At 45.2% G+C, this 14551-nt stretch overlaps 1 protein-coding gene across 1 annotated transcript in view; it reads right to left on the bottom strand.

The window, feature by feature from the left end:
• LOC116979417 (phosphatidylinositol 3,4,5-trisphosphate 5-phosphatase 2-like) overlaps positions 1-14551 on the bottom strand; it is a 139673-nt gene that overhangs the window by 6390 nt on the left and 118732 nt on the right. Inside the window, exons 26-27 of the mRNA XM_033030980.1 lie at positions 7970-8110; positions 3793-4549 (exon numbers count right to left, since the gene is read on the bottom strand). Of these exons, the coding sequence (XP_032886871.1) occupies positions 3793-4549; positions 7970-8110 (898 nt within the window). The remainder of the gene's footprint in view (positions 1-3792; positions 4550-7969; positions 8111-14551) is intronic.

The raw sequence follows: 14551 nt of genomic DNA, 5'->3' as shown, positions 1-14551 counted from the left end.
GTACAAGCTGAGAAGAGGAATTAGAGCTGCCAAGGAAAGGTTGAGGAGCAAGTTCTCAGCTGGTGATTCTTCAGTTTGGAAGGGCTTGCAAGAAATCACCAGCTACAAGAGGAAAATCCCCCGCTCCTTGGACAATCGTTAGCTGACCAACGACCTGAACGAGTTCTACTGCAGGTTCGATAAACAGGAACTTAACCCCGATACCTCCTCCCCCCCTCCCCAACCAACACTTCACACCTACTCACAGCCTGACACCAGCCTGCAAAGGGAAATGGGCAAGGGAGAGCCAGTGGATGTAGTGTACCGGGACTTTCAGAAAGCATTTGATAAGATCCCACATAGGAGATTAGTGGGCAAAATTAGGGCACATGGTATTGGGGGTAGAGTGCTGACATGGATAGAGAAGTGGTTGGCAGACAGGAAACAAAGAGTAGGGATTAACGGGTCCCTTTCAGAATGGCAGGCAGTGACTAGTGGAGTACCGCAAGGCTCGGTGCTGGGACCGCAGCTATTTACAATATACATCAATGATTTGGATCAGGGGTCGGCAACCTACAGCCCGTAACCCAAAAACATCCGACCCGCAGGCAATTTTTTTCCAGATAGGACAGAGGGCAGGTGGAGGTGGAAAGAAGCAGGTGGGGGGAGGGGGGGGGGGGGGGTTTGTAAATGATGACCTGGGGATCTCTAGCTTTGTTCTGAAGATAGACTAAAAATTGCTGGCTCAACAGGTCAGGCAGCATCTCTGGAGAAAAGGAATGGGCGATGTTTTGGGTCGGACTGCTGTAGGGTTTGGGTTGGGTTCTTCAGACAGTAGAACTCCTGTCGGAGAGAAGAGGAGAACTTCTTCAAAGTAGACATAAGAAGAGGAGATTTCACAGTGGAGCAGATAAAATGTGTAGAAAGGAACTGCAGATGCTGGTTTATACTGAAGATACCTGTCGTTGTTCAGTCTGGGGGGAAGGGGACTATGGGACACAGAGGAGATGCAGGAGTGGGATCTATCTCTGACACCAGGTGGGGGAACCCATGTTTACTAGAAAAAGAGGACTTCTCGGATGTCCTAGAATGGAAAGCCTAATCTTGGGAGCAGATGCTTAAATTTAAGATTATCCAGTCCAGTTGTTAGCAAAATGTCACCACACTAAAGTGCTATTTTTTTTCACCACTTTACAGAATCAATTAATTTTGGTCATTGATTAATGAAAATGGTTCAGGAAGCAACCTCTCTGATGTATATTGAGAAATAATAGCATTTACTCTGTGATATTCTCACCACAGAGTCATTGAGTGATGCAGCGTGGAGACAGGCCCTTCAATAGGAATTGACACTGCTGGAGTGCAAGCAGCCCAACTGAAATATGAGGTTTTGTGCCTCCAGTTAGTGTTTTGACTCACTCTGACGATGGAGGAGGCCCTGGACAGAAAGGCCAGTGTGGGAATGGAAGGGCGAGTTGAAGTGTTGAGCAACCGGGAGATCAGGTAGGTTCAGGCAGACTGCGCGGAGGTGATCAGCGAAACGATCTCCGAGCCTGCGCTTGGTCTCGCCGATATTTATAGGGCACACCAGGAACGGCGGATACAGGAGATGAGGTTAGTGCAAGTGAACTTGTGCCTCAGCTGAAAGGATTGTCGGGGACCTTGAGAAGGACTCTGACCCCGTTACAACTGGGGGGAGAAGGAGGAAGAGTGGAGCTGCGGGGTACCGAGGAGACACCTGTGAGGGCCTCATATATGATGGAAGAACGGAACCCCCATTCCCTAAGGAATGAGAACATCTCGGATGTCGTGGTATGTAACACCTCATCTTGGGCGCAGATGCAGTGTAGATAGAGGAATTGGGAGTAGGCAATAGCTGTAGCAGTCAATCGGTTTATAATGGACATCGGTCGATAGTCTCTCTCCTGTGATGGAGACCGTGAGATCAAGATCCTGCACAAATAATCTAGTGAAGCTGGTTAAGGGCTAAATATCGTTGGATATTAAAAATACCCAGATGGACATAAATGGCTGAAGTAACTCAGGGGGTCTGCCAGCATCTCTGGAGAGAAGGAATGGGTAACGTTTCGGGTTGAGACCCTTCTTCAGGCTTCAATAATTGCCTAATAGTTTTTAAACCAATGTCATGGAATTTTCTGCCTCAACCTAAGAGGCCAGGAGGTCATTGTGTCATCTGAGTATTGGCAGACATAAACAGACAATGCAGCACTCCAGCAGTGCTCCTGGTTCCATGTTTTGATAAAGGGAATGAAAAAAGAATGAGTTATATTAAAAATTAACAAACAAAAAACATATTCAAACACGTCGTTATGTAGCGGAAGTAACTGCTGATGCTGGTTTAAACCGAAGATAGACACAAAATGCTGGAGTAACTCAGCGGGACCTCTGGAGAGAAGGTATGGGTGAAGTTTCGGGTCGAGAGAAGGGTCTGAAGAAGGGTCTCGATCCGAAATGTCACCCATTCCTTCTCTCCAGAGATGATGCTTGTCCCACTGAGTTACTCCAGCATTTTGTTTCTCACGTGGTTATGTAGAGATTGATTGACATTTAAAACAATTTGCCAGATACACACATTTACACACACACACACACTAGGTGCATGCACACACAAACGCACACTACAAGTACACAAATGCACACACACACCTATACAAACGTGCATGCACACACACACTTACACACACAAGTCATGCACGTAGACACATGCGCATCATGTAGTGACCAGGGATAACAAGGCTGCATAATGTGACTTCTCTCCAGCCAGCACCTTTGAGTTAATTTGCTGCATCTGAGTTGTTGATAATTTTGCTTCTTCATTCACACGATGTGGGCGTTGCTGGCAGGGCCGGCATGTTCACCTACTCACTGGGTTACTCAGCTACTCAAAGGACATCTTATGAGTCAACCTTATCTGCGTCAGATAGCCCAGGTATGTTGGTGACCTTTTACAACAACCCAAGTGTGCAATTGTAATTTACCTGATTCTAGGAACTTGATTCTAGATTGATATCATTACATTTATAATTCCCCAACTACTGCAGCAAAGTTTGAGCCATTAGTCCAGATTTCTGGATTAACCCAGTGATTTGATGGCTTTCCCACGACATCATTATCCTACTGTGATCTTCAATTGATCTCAAATTAGAGACTGAAAAGGGTACAGAGAAGATTTACAAGGATGTTGCCAGGATTCGAGAGCTTGAGCTACAAGGAGACGTTGAGCAGACTAGGACTTTATTCCTTGGAGTGCAAGAGGATAAAGGGTGATGCTCTCGAGGTGCACAAAATCATGAGGCAAATAGATCAGATGAATGCACAGAATCTTTTGTCCAGAGTAGGGGAATCGAGAACCAGAGGACATAGGTTTAGGTGAAGGCAGAAGGATTTAATAGGAACCTGAGGGGTAACTTTTTTACAAAAAGGAGGGTAGGTGTATGGAACAAACTGCCGGAGGAGGTAATTGAGGCAGGTACTATTGCAACGTTTAAGAAACATTTAGACAGGTACAAGGAAAGGAGTGGTTTAAAGGGATATGGGCTAAACACAGGCAGTTGGGACTAGTGTGGATGGGGCATGTGTGTTGGCGTGGGCAGGTTGGTCCGAAGGGCCTGTTTCCACGCTGAATGGTTCTATGGCTGGCCAAATTGTTTTGCATGTTAGTACTATCTGGGGAAGCACACACATCCACAAGTTATTTGTGGAGTTACATTTTAATTTCTAAATGTTATATAAATTTGGGTCTGGATGGAAGACAGATTCAGTGGGTAATATCGTGCTTGATTCCAATCCTACCCCAAACTCCATGGTCCTGCTCTTGACGGGCAGTGGTGGAGGTACATTCAGGTGCCCGTGATCAGCCCGTACGGGTCGAGGTTGAACCTCGGGCGCTTTGTTTCTCGCCGGCAGTCGGGGGCTTTTGGCCGGACGTTCACGAACTGGAATGGGTAGCTCGCTTCTGTTGGTCTGCCGGTCCTTATCACTCAATGACTTTGCCGTGGGGCCCACAGAATGTTCCTCTGACCTCCTGTCGCTGATCTTGTCTCTGACCTCGCTGATCAGGGAAGCCTGTGGCATGTTCTTCGCCGCCACTGGGGGCTTGATTCTCGGGCCTGCCGTGCGAGATTTGAAGTCAATGAGGTCCCTAACTGGTGCCGTGTTCTTCAGCCTCTCTTGCCCCACCTTGACCGTGGCAGCTTGGGCTGATTTACTCCACACGTCTTCAGAACTGGCATAGAGGGGATTGTTCTGCATTTCCACCTCCATCATTTTGTGGAACATGTGTTGGTTTTGATCATAAGGGCCTTCATGCTCAGAGGAAGCACCTTCGTTGATTAGATGTCGGAGTGAGTACTCCTTAGGCTTCTCCATTGGCGTTGGAGGAAGAGGGTGCGTTTTATTCCTTGGGATAGGTTTCGACACCGGGTTCCCTGGATTTTCCTGACAGCCCGTTCCAGTGTGGGAGTAAGAGAGTCCCTCGAGTACAAAATAGGCCGGGTTGTTGAAGCTGTTTGCATGAGGATCATCATCGGCTGTGCAAGTTGGTTTCAGCCTGAAAACACAATATAAAAGTTATTGTCCAGGTGAGAAACACCATCTTCAAGGAGCATAGTTATCAATTCCCCTTAATTCAAGATAGTCTTGAGGGAGTGGAAGAGTTTTGCGTCAGTTAAATGAATTTTAAAGGAGGTCTGGAAAGTAGACGAAGACTACAGTGTGGGGTAGAACAATAGTACAGTTTGAGGAGCTGCTGTTTTACTGCGCCAGAGACCCACGTTCGAACCTGACTTTGGATGCTGTCCGTATGACGTTTACATGTTTTCCCTATAACTCTGGAGTTTCCTCAGGGTGCTCCAGTTTCCTCCCACATCCCAAAGACATGCAGGTTTGTAGGTTACTTGGCCTCTGTAAAACAAAATCCCTCTAATGTGTAGGGAATGGATGGGAAAATGGGATAACATAGAAATAGTGTGCATAGGTGATCAATGGATGCCCTAGACTTGGTGGGCTGAAGGTCATGTTTCCATGCCGTATCTCCAAACCAAACTAAACCAAACTAAATACCAGTGGAAAGCGCTCCTGCATACCAATCCTGAAATACTTGCCAGAATGCTGGATAGTGTATGAGCCCCCCATAATGCCTCATAACATCAGCCCCATGACAACCTGCATAACCCAACATAACAAACATGCGTTGCTGCTGGTTCCTACCGCTGCTATCTAAAGAAGAATATTGTCAACCCCTCAAAGAAAACAAACTCAATGTTAGCATTTATTTCAAGGCGGCTTGTATACAAAAACAGGGATGTAATGCTGAGGCTCTATAAGTCGCTGGTCAGGCCGCATTTAGAATATTGTGAGCAATTTTGGGCACCGTATCTGAGGAAGGATGTGCTTGCTCTGGAGAGGGTCCAGAGGAGGTTTACAAAAATGACCCCAGGAATGAGTAGGTTAATCTATGATGAGCGTTTGTCACTGGGCCTGTACTTGCTGACGTTTACAAGAAGGAGGGGAGACTTCATTGAAACGCACAGAGTAGTGAAAGGTTTGGATGGAGTGGATGTGGAGAGAATGTTTCCTCTGGTGGGGCAGTGCAGGACTAGAGGACATAGCCTAAGAATTAAAGGACGTTCTTTTAGGAAGGAGACGAGGAGAAATTTCTTTAGTCAGAGGGTAGTGAATCTGTGGAATTCTTTGCCACAGAAGGCTATACAGGCCAAGTCAGCGGATATTTTTTAAGGCAGAGATAGATAGATTCTTGATTAGTACAGGTGTCAGAGATTATGGAGAGAAGGCAGGAGAATGGGGTTAAGAGGGAGAGATAGATCAGCCATGATTGAATGGTGGAGTAGACTTGATGGGCCGAATGATCTAAATCTACTCCTATCACTTATGACCTTATGAGAATGTATGGTTACTTAATGATGTATCTTCAGCATTGCAGTAACACACCAGTTCTCAGAAGTACCCGTTTACTCAGTATGCTATCAACGCTTGCCAGGCAATTTAAAATGTGACGATTATTTAGAAATATAAAACTTTGTTTCGATTGACTTTGTTATCACAGTTCTTGTTAAATGCACAATGAGGTACATATAACAAAAGCTTTGCTTATTCTGACCATGGTCTCTTCGGATTTAATCATGTCAAGGTAGACCTTGCCTTAATCTGCATTAGTTGGTGTCAGCTAGCAGTGGGGAATCTTATCTCTGATACTCATCCAATTATTTTTGTGGGAAATACATGTGGGCTGCAAGGGAGCATTGAGTGATAAGGACCGGCAGACCATGTGACAATAAAAGCACAATTGAACCATTTTGAGATTTATTTCATTAATGGAATTTAAATTCCCAAGATGAAGTGGAAGGCTTCAAATTCATGATCCAAAATCAAAAGAGAAGTCAGTACATTGCCAGCTGGGTTAGGCCATAGGTGTGACATGTAAAGATCACTATGTGATTGCTCTGTTTCACACCAAGGAGGTGCCAGTGCTTGTAGTTCAAATGACTTTTTATAAATGTTAAGCTGACAGCAGAGAGTATTTATTAGAATTATTTGAAGACATTCTTCAAATCTGCTCTGTGTTCTTGTCCCTGTGTTAGTTCCCTCTCCCCTGGGGTGAAATCATGGACAAATCTGAGGCGGTTTTTGTGAACATTTCACATCATTGTATCTTTTTTTTAAATGGTATTTTACATTTGCTCTATTCATGACTTCCTGCACCCAACATCACTGTCACATGTCAGATAAAGTCACAAAAGGATGGTTTACACTGCTCCACTGATGTTTGATCTCTGGAGCTCAGGAATATATCAATTTTTCTAAGACCATGAAGAGAAATGGAAATTATCAGATCGGTTTGGTGTCAAGTATTGGGTAATCTTGTGCTTAGAAATTGCATCCATCGGAAAAATGCAAAGACTACTTATTCAACTCGACGCAGAAAATATCCCTCATTTTCAGTCGGGTTTGCTGTCAATTGTCAGAGGTAAAAAGGCAGGATGTTTTCTCCAGTGATGCTGCCTGTCCCGTTGAATTATTCCAGCATTTTTATCTTCGTGCTCAACTATACCATCCATTAGAGTCATACAGCGCAGAAACTCAGACCCTTCAGCCCACCACATCCACTCTGAACATCAAATATCTATTTATACTAATCCCATTAGAATGGCACCAAGCTGTGATGACATTTTGCAAGCAGCATTTACCAACACTGTGTAGGAAGGAACTGTGGTTTATACCAAAGATAGATACAAAAAGCTGGAGTAACTCAGCAGGTCAGACAGCATCTCTGGAGAAAAGGAATAGGTGATGTTTTGTGGCGAGACCCTTCTTCAGACCCTCTGTCAGTCAGTCTGAAGAAGGGTTTCAACCTGAAAGGTCACCTATTCCTTTTCACCAGAGATGCTGTCTGACCCACTGTGTTACTCCAGCACTCTGTGAAAGGTCACCTTTTCCTTTTCTCCAGAGATGCTGTCTGACCCACTGTGTTACTCCAGCTTTTGATGTATTTCTGAAGATTTACCAACACTTGGTTCTAGTTTAGTTTAGCCAAGAGATACAGTGCAGAAGCAGGCCCTTCGGCCCACCGGGTCTGCTCCGACCAGTGATCCCCGCACATTAAAACTATCCTATACATGCTGGGGACAATTTACACGTACACCAAGTCAATTATCCTACAAACCTGGACGTCTTTAGAGTGTGGGAGGAAACCGAAGATCTTGGAGGAAATTCTTGCTGTCGCATGGAGAACGCACAGGATCTGTACAGACGGCACCCGTGGTCGGGATCGAACCCGGGTCTCCCGCGTCTCTGGAGCTGCAAACTCTGTAAGGCAGCAACTCTACCGCTGCGCCACCGTGCCGCTCTTCTGTCTACCGAGCCATTCTCCCAACATTCAATTTTTTTAAGTGAAAGTGTCAAAGAGGTGAGAAAACAAAAGGCTCTACTGATGAGGAAATGATTACTGTACCTTGGCTGAACGACCTCTTCACTTCCTTTCCCTTTACTTCCTGGGGCAGGCGTCCCTTGATCATCGGGGCAATTGGAAAACATGGCACTGACATCTTCAGAGAACGCTGAGCTCTGGCCTGCATTTTTCCCACTGCTTCTCCTTCCAAATCAATGAACAAAAGTCAAGAAAACACACATTTAGACCTGCAATACTTGTTACAAAAACCCAGACCATTGATTTATTTTGCCTCATGTGCATTTTAAGATTTAAAGAAATATAATTTTTGGATGTTTTTTTCCAATCCAAAACATTTAATTTATTTTCTAATATCTTCTCTTTTCTCTGTGAGTTGCAAGTTCCTTGGGCTTCTGCACTTGGTTCCGAACTGATTCGGTGTGGTTGTTCCCTGGCATTGGTCAAGCCGTTTGATATTAAAAGGATGGCAGCAAGCAACTATTATGTCACTCTGTTTACTCCAGAGATTCAGCATGGAAACAGGACCTTCGGCTCACCGAGGCTGTGCTGACCAGCACGCACCCGTATTCTACTTCTATCCTACACACGAGGGACATTTTACAGAAACCACTTAACCTTCAAACCTGCCTTTCTTTGGATTGTGGGAGGAAACCTAAGGACCCATATAAAACACAGTTGTTCACAGAGAAGGTGTACAAACTCCATAAAGATAGCACCCATAGTCAGGATCAAACCCAGGTCTCTGCTGTCGTAAAGCAGCAATTCTACTGCTGTGCTGCCCCTCGATCTTAACTCTGTTTAAGAGGTTTTTGTGGCATTTGAGGCTTTAAGTAGACACATGGATATGCGGGAAACGGTGAGATATGAATCTTGTGCAGGTAGATGAGATGAGTTTATCTTGGCATCATGTCCAGCGTAAACATTGTGGGCCGAAGGGCCTGTTTATATGCTGTACTTTTCTATGGTCTATGAACGGAAGAGATAAATAATCAGCTGAGGCTCCCTTTTTCTAATCTTAAGAGCAGAGCATGTATGTGGGAATATCAGTCTGTCTTCACATATCTGTTGCCTAGGAGCTAGCAAATGTTCACCATCTGGATGTCACTTAAAGACTATTTGTTGTGTCATGCTGTGTGTAGAACATGCAAGATGGTTGCTACCAGCTGTGAAACCATGGCCAGAATCAATCACTAGCTTCAGAAACTCTATGTAAATAAACAAGGACACTATCTTTTTCTCATTGACTCCTCCACATAAAATTTCCACCAAGTGTCATTGACAGTTACGCACTGCTATGCAAGAATAACCTGTCTTCCTCTCTCTCTCTCCAGTGTCCCCATCAGGAGGCTGACATCAAGAACTTGTACAATGCATATCAGATCTGAAAAAACACTCGTTATACAGAATCTAATTCCATTTATTCTTGGATCCAAGTCCTATTAACCCACCACCCCTGTGGGCGCTGATCAACATTGCACCGGCTTAAACTATGCCAATGGTTCAAAGTTCTTGTTTTCTAACAATCGTCTCCACGCTCTCGATCTCTAATTTCTCCCTGGTCTGTATCCTTCTGACACGTTCTCACTCATGAATTCCTTTGACCTGAATTGTAGCACCACTGGGGAGCTAAAGCCTCAGGTGCCAAGGTATATAAGCACTGAAATTCTCCTCCTTTAAAAAAAACCACTCCTTAAAGCCTCGCTGTCTGACAACGTTTCTGGCTGTCTTTTCTAATGTCACCTTATAAGGTGATTTTCTTTTTGGATAATACATTTGGGATGTGGCTTGTAACATTCTTCCATATAAAAGGTGCTAGATAAATGATGTTGTTAATGTGCTGTCCCGTAATGCTCTATAACGTTTGTTATGGTCCTCATTACTGTACGTGTATAACTGCAGGCCATGCCTCTTACACATGCTCCGCACTTAAGTCGCTTTATGTCAAAGAGCTTTCATTGATAATGGTCCTTCAACAGTCTATGTCATTTAAAATAGTCTTAGAAACATAGAAAATAGGTGCAGGAGGAGGCCATTTGGCCCTTCGAGCCAGCACCGCCATTCATTGTGATCATGGCTGATCATCCACAATCAGTAACCCGTGCCTGCCTTCTCCCCTTATGCCTTGATTCTGCTAGCCCCTAGAGCTCTATCTAAAGGGCCTGTCCCACCTGGCGATTTTTTGTGGCGACTGCCGGCATCATTGACTGACGTATCAGGTCACCGAAAAAGTGATGCGGCGTGATGTGGAGTAACGCGGCGGTGAAGCGGTGTGGCGCGGCGTGATGCGGAGTAACGCGGCAGTGAAGCGGTGTGGCGCGGCGTGATGCGGAGTAACGCGGCAGTGAAGCGGTGTGATGCGGCGTGATGCGGAGTAACGCGGCGGTGAAGCGGTGTGGCGCGGCGTGATGCGGAGTAACGCGGCGGTGAAGCGGTCTGGCATGGCGTGACGCGGAGTAACGCGGCGGTGAAGCGGTGTGGCGCGGCGTGATGCGGAGTAACGCAGCGGTGAAGCGGTGTGATGCGGCGTGATGCGGAGTAACGCAGCGGTGAAGCGGTGTGATGCGGCGTGACGCGGAGTAACGCGGCGGTGAAGCGGTGTGGCGCGGCGTGACGCGGAGTAACGCGGCGGTGAAGCGGTGTGGCGCGGCGTGACGCGGAGTAACACGGCGGTGAAGCGGTGTGGCGCGGCGTGACGCGGAGTAACGCGGCGGTGAAGCGGTGTGATGCGGAGTAACGCGGCGGTGAAGCGGTCTGGCGCGGCATGACGCGGAGTAACGCGGCGGTGAAGCGGTGTGGCGCGGCGTGACGCGGAGTAACGCGGCGGTGAAGCGGTGTGATGCGGAGTAACGCGGCGGTGAAGCGGTCTGGCGCGGCATGACGCGGAGTAACGCGGCGGTGAAGCGGTGTGGCGTGGCGTGACGCGGAGTAACGCGGCGGTGAAGCGGTGTGATGCGGAGTAACGCGGCGGTGAAGCGGTCTGGCGCGGCGTGACGCGGAGTAACGCGGCGGTGAAGCGGTGTGGCGTGGCGTGACGACGTAATGTGTTTCCTCAACTGTCGCAACATTTTTTTGTCACCGCTGGATTACAAAATGTTCAAAATCTTTTGGCGACCCTGATATGTCGCCTAAATAATCGCCAAGTGGGAGAGGCCACTAAAACTCTTTTAAATTCATCCAGTGAATTGGCCTCTACTGCTTTCTGTAGCAGAGAATTCCACAAATTCACAACTCCCTGGGTGAAAACGTTTTTTCTCATCTCCCTTTTATTCTTAGAATCTGGACTCCCCAACATAGGGAACAATTTTCCTGCATCTAGCTTGTCCAGTCCTTTTATAATTCTATTTGTTTCTATAAGATCCCCTCTCACGCCATCATGGTAATACCACTTCAACAACTGACTTAAAACAGGAATGGTTGTAAACGATTCATGAGTTACCAAAAGGGGGAAATAGTGTAATATTTTGGATGTCTATTTTGTTCGAAAATGCAATGATACTTGGGCAAACTTTGGGACGTAGAAAGCATTTTATCGGGATGCATGACAACATGGCTTGGGAACAGCTCCATCCAAGACTGCAAGAAATTGCAGAGAATTGTGGATGTAACCCTGACCATTGCCCAAACTAATCTCCCTTCCATTGACTCCATTTGCACTTTACACAGTCTCGCCAAGGTCAGCAGCATAATTAATCAAGGATGAGTCGCACCCTGGCCATTCCCTCTTCTCCCCTCTCCCATCAGGCAAGAGTTACAGAAGTGTGAAAACGCACACCTCCAGATTCATGGACGGTTTCTTCTCAGCTGTTATCAGACAACTGAACTTCTTTACCAACAACTAGAGAGCAGTTCTGAGTTACCATCTACCTGATTGAAGACCCTCGGATTATCTTTAATTGGACTTTATCTTGCACTAAACATTATTCCCGTTAACATGTATCTGTACACTGAGGATGGCTTGATTGTATTCTTGTATAGTCTTTCCGCTGACCGGTTAGCATGCCACAAAGCTTTTCACTGAACCTTGATAAAACCTGACAATCAACTAAACTAAACTAAACTAATCTAAATTAAACTAAACAGGGTTCTGTTGAGAGGATCTGGGAATGAAGTTAAAATGCCATTCAAAGTGGCTGAGACTTTGACATGTTCAAACAGTGACACCAGGCCAACGGTGAAAGCAGGTGATATTTGTTCATTTAAATATAAACAATCATAATAACAGGCTTATTTCAAAGGATAGAATATTTGCGATTCAGGAGAAGAATGATATGGAAGATATAGCAAGACTTAGAAAAATTGGTAGCCTATAATTTCCAAGGACTTGCATCACTTTCCCATCTCCTCGATGATTTTCATCCTTAACAACTTCATTCTCTTGTCAGTTCTTACCCCATCCCTCCCAGCACCTCTTTCGCTTCTCTACTCCGTTAGTCTGAAGAAGAACCTGACCCAAAACATCGTCGATTCATTTACCTCCACAGATTCTGCCTAGCAATGCTGGTTTGTTTTTGCTCAGGATTCCAGCATCTGTAGTCTCTTGTGACTTCATTATTGCTGTTTTGTGGGTCTATCAGAGGTTGATCAGGCAGACTGCACACCAGTCTAATGAATAAACAATGGGCTCCCTCTTCATAGATTGACTGAAGATTCCAGTATCTTCTGTTTACATTTCAGATTTGCTTCATTATCCCAGTATTTGTATCTTCAATATTTTGTTGAAATTTGTCCTCAAGAGATATTAAGTGTTTAAGAAGGAACTGCAGATGCTGGAAAATCGAAGGTAGACAAAAGTGCTGGAGAAACTCAGCGGGTGCAGCAGCATCTATGGAGCAAAGGAAATAGGCAACGTTTCGGCCCGAAACGTTGCCTATTTCCTTCGCTCCATAGATGCTGCTGCACCTGCTGAGTTTCTCCAGCACTTTTGTCTACCTTGGCAATTAAGATATGTTGGATGTGGTGACTGGTGAGGTGGTGGGTGACAACAAGGAAACACCAAATCCTGCTCTTTGTGGGAGGAGATGGAGTGAGAGCAGAAGTGAAAGGAATAAACCATAAATAGTTGTTGTAGAAACAAGGAACTGCAGATGCTATATTTTTTTAACCAAAAAGAGGCACAAAGTGCTGGAGTAACTCAGCGGATCAGGCAGCATCTACGGAGAAGAAGGATGGATCATGTTTTGGGTTGGGATCATTCTTCAGACTGTAGGAATCACGGAGGGGGAGCAGAGAGGTAGGGCTTTGTAGACCTCCTGCTGGAGAGAGGAAGAGAATTTCAAAATAGGCACGCGTTGCAAAGATTTTGCAATGAAGCAGACAAAATGTAGAAACAAGGAACTGCAGATGCAGTTTTTATCAAAGAGAGACACAAAGTGCTGGAATAACTCAGCGGGTCACTAGAGAAAAAGGATGGGCGACGTTTTTCTGGTCAGGAGCCTTTTTCAGACGGGTCTCAACACGAAACATCGCCTATTTATTTTCTCCAGAGTTGCTGTCTGACACGCCAAGTTTACTGACACTTTTTGTGTCTATCTTCCTGTTCATTTCAAAGTGCTGGTGTGGGAAATCTCATCATCAGAGCAGATACATTGGAGATGGAGAAACTGGAAGGATGAAGTGAAGTCCTTCAGGAAGTAGGTGGGAGGAAGTATCACATATAGTATGGGCTGGAAATAGATATTGGTCTATAATCGTGAGGTGAAGCAGATGAAGTGAAAGAAAAAACACTTGAAAGTGAGATCAAATGTGAACAAGTAGTGTTGGATATTGAAAGCTCAAGACAGTCATATTCTCATCCCTTCACCTATAGACTACCTATGCTCCCCTTGTTGCAGTTGGATCTTGACATTTGATAAAGCAATAAAAATGTATTTACACAGTTCATCAGCAAGTAAAAAGGGGTCATGTCAGGCTTTACAAATAGCTTGTGTTTAAGAAGGAACTGTAGATGCTGGAATATCGAAGATACACAAAAATGCTGGAGAAACTCAGTGGGTGCAGCAGCATCTATGGAGCAAAGGAAATAGGCAACGTTTCATCTGAAGAAGGGTTTCGGCCCGAAACGTTGCCTATTCCCTTCGCTCCATAGATGCTGCTGCACCCGCTGAGTTTCTCCAGCATTTTTGTGTCCTTTACAAATAGCTTGTTGATCCTCACCTGGAGTATTGGGATCAATGCTTAACACCTTAGGTAAGATATAAAGGCTTTGGAAGGAGGACCATCAAGCATTTGGCAGAATGTTGCCAGAGATAAGAGCTTTGTTTATGAGCACGTTGAAAAGCTGGAAAAGCAGTCCTTGGAATGGAGAGGTGACCTTAAAGAGTTTCTAGTTGGAAGGAAATATGATTTGCTGTGATAAGGGCAAGTAATGCAGTGACATTGACAAAAGAACATTTAGAGTGATGTAATGCTTTCCCAGCCAGATTGTTCTAAAAAAGTTGGACATGAAAAATTGCTGGAAGATGATTTAAAAATGATTTAAAAGTAGACTTGAGTGCATTTTAAAAGAGCCAGCGCAGATATAATTGTCCAAATCGGCTGCAGGCATACACAATGTTTTCAAGCTATGAATGATAATACCCTAAACACCATAATACCTTAAAACCACAATGCCTTAAACCATAATAT

The sequence above is a fragment of the Amblyraja radiata genome, chromosome 12, assembly GCF_010909765.2.
Source record: "Amblyraja radiata isolate CabotCenter1 chromosome 12, sAmbRad1.1.pri, whole genome shotgun sequence".
Classification (NCBI taxonomy): Eukaryota; Metazoa; Chordata; class Chondrichthyes; order Rajiformes; family Rajidae; genus Amblyraja; species Amblyraja radiata.
Note: the sequence above shows the minus strand (reverse complement) of the source record. Positions and strands in the feature narration are given on the sequence as shown.